The 10,156-nt window shown below is 35.8% G+C and overlaps 1 protein-coding gene across 1 annotated transcript in view; it reads right to left on the reverse strand.

Moving 5' to 3' along the window:
• LOC149070270 (relaxin receptor 2-like) overlaps nt 1-9,499 on the reverse strand; it is a 127,481-nt gene extending 117,982 nt beyond the window's left edge. The window contains exon 1 of the mRNA XM_089249814.1: nt 9,201-9,499. Coding sequence (XP_089105940.1) covers nt 9,201-9,288 — 88 coding nt within the window. The 5' untranslated portion in view covers nt 9,289-9,499. The remainder of the gene's footprint in view (nt 1-9,200) is intronic.
• Between the last annotated feature and the right edge of the window lie 657 nt (nt 9,500-10,156).

The following is a 10,156-nucleotide window of genomic DNA, read 5'->3' on the forward strand; positions in this document are numbered from 1 at the left end:
TAAATGTGATAAGTGCGGTTATTATGCCCAGCATTGGTAAGTTTGATAAATTTCACTATATTACTTTTACATGCGATTATGCATAGCGCCCAAGCGGGCGGCGTTCATATATTTAATAAGTGCTAAAAAAACTATGTATTCATCAGACTCATTTGGAATTATTTTCATATTTATCAAATTCACAAATTACAATTGGGTATTGTGCATAATCACAGATACAGGCGATAAGTGTCAAGTACTCATCGACGCTTGGGTATTATGCAGTCTCCGGTGAAAATATTTTTTTGTATTTATCAAATTTACCAATGACACTCGGATACTATATATTGCCGGTAAAAGTGATAAATTTATCAAATCCTTATCTTCCTATTGCGGTTGCACTGGGCACCGCTATATGAAGGGCGCCAATTCGGAAAAAATGATTACGAAAAAAGAAAGGAAAAAGTGAACAAATGTTTTGTTTGTGAAATTTTAACTGTGAATTTTTGATGCATTTCATATACCTGGGCGTTTTCGTGGTCATTACGGTCTACGCCGAAGGGACGCCGAAACGATGTCTCGAGCAGTCCCTAAGGCTGAACCATAGTGAGGCGGTGAGCAACGCAACAGGGGGGGGGGGGGAAGAGAAGACCTACGTATAGTGATACGCACCACAGCAGCGCGGGAACTCCGCGACAAACGACGAGAGAAACAGAATCAAGACATTTTGATTTCACTGCTCTGCTCACTTGTGTGTAGTTTCAAGATGGCCGTCGAAGCTCTTGTGTGTCAGCGTTGTGTGTTTTCGCTTAAAAAAACCGTAGTAAGGGCAAAAATATATCAACAGAATCATTGACATTTAGCTCTCGACGTACTTCAAAATGGTGTGGACGATCGAATGGAAACAGCGAGTAATGAATAATTTTCATGAATTTACTGTGGAATTCATGCGCACGTGCTTAACCGAACGGAAAATGATTCATATTAGGAGTCTTATGCTAATTCATCATACACCGTGTGGAGGAAAATGTATTTGAATAGGTTAAAAAAAACCATGTTTGTTTCTGGGGAAAAATTAGTTTGTTTAACTTTATTTGTTTATTAATTTTCTGTGTACCGTCAATATTTCCATACTGAAGCTTAAGCTTACGAAATGTTTATTATGCTGGATTTTTGTGTGTCAATAATTACGTTTCTTGTTGTGTAAAACAAAAATGAAACCAAGAAATACTCGTACAAATAAAAAATCTATTCGAACGGGGGGGGGGGGGGCGGATTTTCCACCTCCTCCCTTCCTTCCGCCTATGCTAATAACACAAATTTAAACTGCGGGAGAGGCTCGTTTCTCAATTTTTACACTTAAATTTAGCAGAAAAGAGTTGATTTTTCGGGAAGTGCCGCAGGTAAAGATGTAGGGAGGAAAGCGACCAAAATATCAGTGTAATATTTCAGTAGTTATCGTTAAAAATAGTGGTATTCACCATGCCATTTTTTTCTGAATGTGTCTTAGCGTGGTTCTTATAATTATGATTTTTTTTCCTTCAAATTTTAAAGATGCGTTGCATCTTTCTGCTTGATACTCTCTGCTATATCAAACGCACCCCACTATGGGTGCTACGTTCCTTGCTCGTTGCTATATCTCGCTTCTCTTCCTTTCCATTCTGCTTCCGTTGCTTTGCTCGCCGCCCCAATATGTTCTTAACCTATGATGTAGGAAAGAATCCATACTTATTTTTATGTTGGTAGAGCTCGAGGAAGAAAAACTCCTTGACAGCAAATATATTGAGGACTATTTTTCTAACGAGATGTATAAGTTTTCTTTTATTTTCGGTCTATAAGTGGCCGTTATTCAGAAATCCTTTGTCGGAGGTAAACCTTAATCCTCTGTTCCAACAGAATGTGGCCGTACTGCAGAGGTTACCGTTGTTTGGAGGTGTCCGAAATGGGAGGTTTTACTGTTTTTTATGTAATTGGAAGGGAAGTTTCCCCTAAGGTTAAAAAATAAGCTATTGGACAACGATAAGAGTGAACGCCCTGTATCCACCATCGGATCACCATGAAATTCCAGTTATAATGTCCATCGGTGGGAGTAATAGTGGATTTCCGAAAAGAATAATGTCATATCACAGACCTAGCTCCTAACATCAACGCCCTCGGATAAAACGTCATATTTTGTCAGTATCTTCGCTGCGTTTATCCAAAAAATTCTTAAAATTTCCACTCAACACATTGACGAAATGTTTGCCTGCTTCTAAGTAAGCATGGGGGGATATTGGCCGAATTCCTAGAAACCGCGGATCTGTATTTGTAAGTTTTTATCCCGTTTATAGCAATTCCATGGCAAGCTACAAACATTCTTTCCAGGAATTCGGGATCCGTAACATGGTTTCTCATTCAAGGATTCATTACCTTCATCAAGATTTTTCTTTCATTCGAAAGAATTTCTGGAATTCAATCCAGAGCCTGGATTGAATTCCAGAATGCGTGAGAGGAAAAAATAATGCTTAATCGTGACTATCGTCATGACATTCAGGTTTTGTTGGAATGTTCTGCACTCTGTATAAGCTACTGCCAAAACCCAAAATCGGCCAAACTGGCCAGGTCAGCTGGGCCGGCCAATGTCCGAATTTCGGGCTTTCGCTGGCCATACATATCGATCCTTATATATATACTCCTTTCTATGGATCTCTATCACTCGAGGTCATCTCCACCTTGCCGTATTTTTTGTGATAATTATGGCCTTTTATAATTACAGTTAGTTATGGCAACCATAATGATCAAAGGAATCGGAATATCGATAACTTAGGGATCGATATATAAGGATAGACATGTGAGGGCTGTCGAAAGCCCGAAATTTGGACACTGACCGGGTCAACTGGGACCGGGCATCCCTGTCAACATATACAAAGACCGATATGGACCTGATGCATCGATGCATCCCAACATGACATCCTTTGGAGATTTTAAATCATTATGAAAATTTTTCAATTAATGAAAATCATTACATGAAAAAAAAAGATAAAGAAAAAAATTCGCATTGCAAAAGAAATTGAAAATTACTGAGAAAAATCTGAAAATATGAGAAATTAGAAGAAAATTTAAAAAAAATTACAATTTTTTTTCCAACTTAAAAGAAAACACTAGTAGAGAAACTAGAAAATTCGATAATTACAGATGAAAAACTTATGAAAATTGAAACAGAGATTTCCTTAAAAATTGAAATTATAGCAAAGATCAGCAAAAAAAAATTCAGATCACATCAAAAAAAAAATCTTAAAATTTGAAATCACAAGGAAAAAAAATTTAAATTCGAGATTCACAGAGAGAAAAACAAAATTACTGAAAAAGAATTCTGTAAGAAATTGAAAATTTTTTGATAAACATTATCGAGAAGTACGACGTAGCAAAAAAAATTTAAGATTTAGAAATCATGGAAGAAAAACTATAAATTTTCGAAAACATTCGGAGAAAAAGAATCCCGTATGTAGAAAGTCGGAAGCAATAGGCGGAGGAAAACACAGAAATTCAAAAACCTACGTATAGTGAAAGCATAAAAATTCTGAAAAATTCTGAAAAAAAAAGAGTAATGACATCATTCATTCTGAACATAAAAGTGATTCTTAAACAATAATTCCAGCCCGAGAATTCTAGTTTTTAGGGAATTATCTCGGTTTCGAACGACTTCATCTTTACGATCGCCGCCGCTGTGCAAATTATTATACTATCTCTGAATACTATTCGTTTATCAGCAGAGAGAGAGAAAAGTATTTCCCATGCATAACTAACTTACTATCTGAACTTATACAAACATTTAACGAGTTTAAGAAACTAGGAATTACATAATAAAAGAAAGAAGAAAACGAAGATAAAACTTGGAAGATATCCGATACGAAAGTAACTTTTGTGTAGCAGAAATTATGCTGAAATTTTTCTTTTATATCCTTAGTCCTTTACTCCCATTATTATCATTTTCTGATCTATTCCATTATCAAAGCTTGGAGTAGGTCGGTAAAGGCTATTAGATGTAATTCGAGGCTTGTACTTTTTCGTATTATATTTTTCTTCGAGGAATTTATGATATCGAGACTTTTGTCTTATATTAATACAGGATATTATGAGAGCATTTTCTTACAAGACAAATGCTATATATACAGGGTGATTCTGAATTCATGGGACAAACTTTAACAGAGGTGATGCGAGACACCAAAGCAAAAGTTTTTGATTATAGAGTATACGGTCGAATCACAATAGCAAAGGCGGAAGAGGGTGTTTTTTAGAGAGTGCTCAACAGCACTTCACCAATAACAAATTTCATATTTTTCCGACGGATTTGCTGCGATATGTGCTATCAGTCATTCGCACTTTTGGATTAGAGTTTGTTTTTTATTGGTGCAAGGACCATCAAGGTTATTCAGCACCGGACAATGATCAAGCGGTGCAATGACTTGTGGTAGAATTTGCGCTGCCCAGGTTGCACCATGAGAAGGCTTACCACATTACAAAACCCTGCATCCTCGAATGGTTGATTGCACTTATTGCAGCAACTCCGTCGGAAAAATATGATATTTGTTACTGGTGAGGTGCTGTTGTGCATTCTCTAAAAACCACCCTCTTCCGTCTTTGCTATTGTGATTCAACCGTACACTTCATGATCAAAAATGTTTGCTTAGGTGTCTCCTATCACCTCTTAAAGTTTGTCCCATGAATTTAAAAAATCACCCTGCATTACCTCTGAATACTATTCATTTATCAGTAGAGAGAAAGAAAAGTATATCTCGCCGGCATTTGTCCTATAAAAGTGTGATAAAAGATCTCTCACAAAACTTGAAAAAAAAAAACAACCACCAATAAGCCTGTTGAATGTAACCGATACGCTCATTGCTTGTATTTTTCTAGTTTCACAAAAGAACTTTTCAAAAACTTTTATAGAAGAATCCCGGCCTAGTGTACATTACTTACTGTATCAACTTATGCAAACATTTAACGAGTTTAAGAAACTAGGAATTACATAATAAAAGAAGGAAGATAAAACTTGGAAGATATCTGATAAGAAAGTCATTTTCCTGTTACAGAAATTACACTAAAATTTTTCTTTTATATTCTTAGTCTTTTACTCCCATTGTTATCATTTTCCGATCGATTCCATTCCATTATCAAAGCTGGGAAAATGGCGGTAAACGCTATTAGATGTAATTTGAGCTTGCAATTTCGTATTATATTTTTCCTCGAGGAATCTACGATACCGAGACTTTTGTGTTATTAATATAGGGAACTATAAGAGTATTTTCTTGCAAGAAAAATGATATATAGATGCACATTATGGTATTTCTTCTAAGATTTCTTAACCCTTCCGGGCTTTATTTACGCCAATTTGTCATTTTATGTGTGAATTAAAAAACATTTCACAAAAAAACGTGACAAAAGTGTGAGATAAAATTTATGGTAAAAAAGTGGAGTCAAAGGCTATGGCTAAAAACATTATAATCATGTTATTGTCAATATTTTAGTGAAAAAAAAATACGCATACTCAATATTACAGTTACATTAACATGATGCGTATACGGGATGCCTATGATTTTTCAACCATAATATGACTAATTTTTTATACTATAAATTCCATTATAGTTTTTACTTTATTTGACTTAATAACACTATAGCTTTTTTGACTTAATATCACTATAGTTTTTTTTTACTTATTATCACTATAGTTTTTTTGCTATAATAGTGACTGTAATATACATGTAACATATTTTTTCAATCTTTAGGTGTCGTTATATCCGAAGTCTTTGTATTTTCATCTAAATATAAGGAAAGTTCAACATTATTCTCTTCGGGAATCAGCCAGGGACACCAATAATTGACGCTATAGCCGGGTGCTCTTACTACCAAGGTCAAAACCGAGTCTGAAATACAGTAAGACGCACATTGGTACAACGTCGTCACGTCTACATCGTCAGTTTGAAAAATACCACACCAGCAAAAATAGCAGTTCATACCCTTGTTATTAAGCCATCTCACTTATAAAGACATTTTTATTCTGCACGCAGGAATGACGTTATATCGAGAGCCGACTATATCCATAATAAATTTTGGTCATTAATTTCTGACGTTTTCATTGACGGAATTTTCCCAATGCAGCAAGAAAATTTGGATTTTATTCCAGTAGAAAAAGTGAAAGGTCTTATCTCTGGTGAGATAAAAGGCTTTTCAAGATTGCAATGGACGGTATGTATCACCTTATAAACGGTATTATTCTTGCAAACGTGACACTACAGGATGACTGATGGCACCGAAAGCGTCGTCGGCGCCTGAGGGGGCCACCGGCTCCGGAATGCGCAACAACTGGTCAGAAATGAGATTATGAGGCGAAAAGACCACGGGGAGAGATCATCAATTTCCGATGTCGAGAGAGACTCGCACAAATAAATAAATAAATAAAAATTAGGACCGGTCCGATTAATCGGGTCGGTTAATCGATCAATTGTTGATCGGGCTAAAAATTTAGTTGAGTTAGTCGACTCGATCCGACGAAAATTTATATTAAAAGTTTGTATATAAACTAACGTGATTTATTTGATGAAACCGATTAGATGCTGTAGGCCAGGATTACACTGTAAAAGTTCTTTTATAAAACACGAAAAATTTAGCCAATAAACATATCGGTTGCATTTGCTCAAATGTAACCTAGCTTTATTGGTTAGATTTTTTAAGTTTTATAAGAGGGATTTTATGAAACTTCTATAGGGTAATCCCGACCGTAGGACAGGATTATACTACAAAAGTTTGATAAAAGATCTTTTACAAAACTGAAACAAAACCCAACCAATCAGCCTTATTATACATTCGAGCGAATGTAACCGATACGCTTATTGGTTGCATTTTCAAAATTTTATAAAAGAATTTTCATGAAACTTTTATAGTGTAATCCCGGTTTAAGTGACCCAAATCCTGAAGTTTTAAGGGAAAGTGCCGCTGGTCCCCCCTCAAGTGATCTGGAAACGTGATGTGGAACTGTTCCACGGGTTAATTTCGTTACTTGGAAATGTGTCGTGGGTCACTTCAGTGATTTGGGACTATACCGCGGGTTACTTGAGTAATCTATTAATGTACGCCTTTCGCTCCAGTTTTGCAAAATTAAGTTTGAGTTCACGGACCACATCAGATGACTCCGCGTACCACATTTGTCCTGCGGGTCAATGTATGATGATTGAAAATGGTTTCGAAAAACCAGTAAGTAATATAAAATAACCGATTTTTCCAAAAAAACACGAAAAGATCCAAGTGAAGAAATTCCAGGATTTGGCAAATTTCTTTCGCATATTAAGTTGCTTCACGCGGGCAGCCCCCGATTCCACAGCACCAACAAAAAACACGAAACAAGCTTAACGCTGACAACATAAACACGTTAGGGGCCACGTATAAACTCATACAACACACTTCAGCATGCAGCGATGCCTTACAAATTTCGTAGAGGAATGTGTGAGAAGTGCGCACGCGCGCGCACACACACACACGTACGGTTAAGTATCCTTACAGGGGAAGGGGATTTGGCTCCTGATCTTGGCTTTCCGTGCTTTCCTATAGGAAAAATCCCCTTCTTATAAGAAACATTCAACAATGTTTTACATTTTCGCTCTCTTTATTTTAGTCTATCATATTATATCGAATATTTTATACAATATTTTCTTTTATCGAATATTTTATACAATATTTTATTTTATCGAATATTTTATACAATATTTTATTTTATCGAATATTTTATACAATTTAACGAGAGAGATTTTATTTCAAATTGATGGTTATTTTTTTTTCGAATTTTAGCCTCAACACATGCAAAATTTAAGAAAAAACACCGAAATATACCCATATTTTTTTTGCCATGAAAATTTTTAAAATCATTTTAATGAGAAATGCCCTCGTTAAAGCATGTAACATGTCAGTGTTGAGACACACACAAAGTTTCAAGACATTTGAACAAGTGATGTTTGAAAAAACGTTCCTTATCTGACAAAAAAGCGTACCAGTAAAATGTCTGAAACAGTTCGACGGACCACTTGCTTCCCGTATTACGGGACATGCCTGTAATTTTGGTTGTTCCGATTTTTTTTATACATTTCTGTGCCCCGTTTTTTCACTGATGTTTAGTTAAATTTTATAATGTTCACTAAAATCGTTAATAAACAGCGTTTATATAACATGATAATTTTAGGTATAAATACAATTCATCTCACACATTGTCAAGTTAAACTATTTTTTTCCAATTTTTCAGCTTTAATTCGGGATTTTGCTGACTTATGGCAACGTTTTTAACGTCCCGTAATCGGGTGATTTGAATGTTTTTCTATCAAATTTTTGTTTATTGCAATTTGTACTAACCGTTTATTTTTCACCCCGTCACCTCCCTTCTTTTTTGCAGTAATTAGCAAATTTGTCGTAAATTGCATTTTTGGGCTGCACATTAAGTGATGTCCCGTATTTAGGATCGCAATTTTCCGCTTTTTCCGTGATGAGGTATATTAAACCTAAGCGTGAAGGTACAATTTTTACGTGTGAATCCATATGGATATTACTATGATATCAATTGCAACAATTGAATAATTTCCCATCCAGTAAGAATTGAATTATCAAGCCTGCCTGCAGGACCACCTACGCTATCGTCGCGGACCATAGTTTGAGAAACGCTGACTTAAAGGATTGTGTAAGTTTTGAGTTCGTAATATAGTGAATATGAACTTTTTGGGGGCTTTCATCAGAGGCCGTCACTTAAAGTTGAATTTTCAGGGGAGTTTTGAGATGGCTTTCAGAAGAAGTGCCTCCAGATTTATTGCATAAAATTTAGCAATAAAATTCTGGGAAAAATTGTATGTGAATAAGAATGTATATTTTGCATCATCTTGGCTGAAAAAAAAAATTGAACAAAATGAACTATTCATTCACAAAAAATAGGTAAAGAATTGGCTTTGCTGACATTTATATTTTAATGCATTTTTTGAGTATCAGAAATGCAAAAACATTTCGAAAATTCCAAAAAATTGAATGATTGCAGCTATTTGATTACATCCTAGCGAGTAGGTGCGTGAAAAATGAACAAAATTTTTCAATTTTTATAGCATCTCAATCAATATTATATAATCACTCGATTAGAAGTTTTTAATCAACCAGCTAAAATTTTCAATCGATTCCCACCCCTAATGAAAATACCAGTAAATATCAGGACTCACCGGTGCCATCCACGGCATCACCGAACGCTTCCTGGAGGTGATAGAAAAATACGACCAACCAGCAAAACTTTACCGAAGTCACCGACATGTTTCGAGAATAACAATAATTCGTAATAATAACTTGACCATAGTATAAGTTGGTATAGGAAGCTCTAACTAGCCATCGTCTAGCGGGCGGATCATTTTTTTTTTCTTTTCAAATTGTCCGGAATTGCATCAAACTAGTTTTCGTTCACGGTCGGATATAGAGCTGAATTATATCAGGTTCAGCCGACAGAGAGAGATAGATAGAGAGACCGTCTCAGCCGAATAACGCTTTGAAACTGATTCCTTTGGAGCTTCCGTTTTTATTCTAGTTTTCAAAGAGTGATGATGATGGTCCAAAAGATCCAATGCGCCTGTGCGCCACCATCTCTTTCTCCGCCTTAATTCTTCTCTTTTACCGCTGTGTCATAACAATAACATCAGCTGTTGTTGAGTTGAGAGAGAATATTGTGTCAGATATTATTTAATGAATATTATTTTTATAGAGGATATAGTTTTCGAAATTTTTGGAGAAAAGTGAAAGAAGAAAAGGCGCGTGCGGAAAAGTTTACGGTGGGGAAAGTTATACATACCATTCTCCGAGTTCTTTCATTAAGATTTCATGTCGAGTGCCACCAGGTGCCGCTGGAAGGACTGTCTTCGATTGAAATCTTTTAACTAAGTTTAAAATTTTCAATATTTTTTTTTTTGGTGCGATTGAATCGGGAAGAGAATAATTTTTTTTCTTGTGGAAAATGTGATTTTTGGAAATTTTTTTCCAAAAAACAGTTGAACTTTTTCGGTAGAAACCTTCGGATTAACGAGCTTAATTCGTTCGCCCGAACCACACTTCCCACATGGCCCCCACATCCTGGAGAGGGGGCCTCCAGGCTGGAATCTTTTGCGAGACCCCGGTCAGACTTTTCACGGGC

Source organism: Pholcus phalangioides, unplaced genomic scaffold, assembly GCF_987345545.1.
Source record: "Pholcus phalangioides strain wild (caught in Gottingen) unplaced genomic scaffold, Ppha-v1.0 ptg000022l_1, whole genome shotgun sequence".
In the NCBI taxonomy this organism is placed as follows: domain Eukaryota; kingdom Metazoa; phylum Arthropoda; class Arachnida; order Araneae; family Pholcidae; genus Pholcus; species Pholcus phalangioides.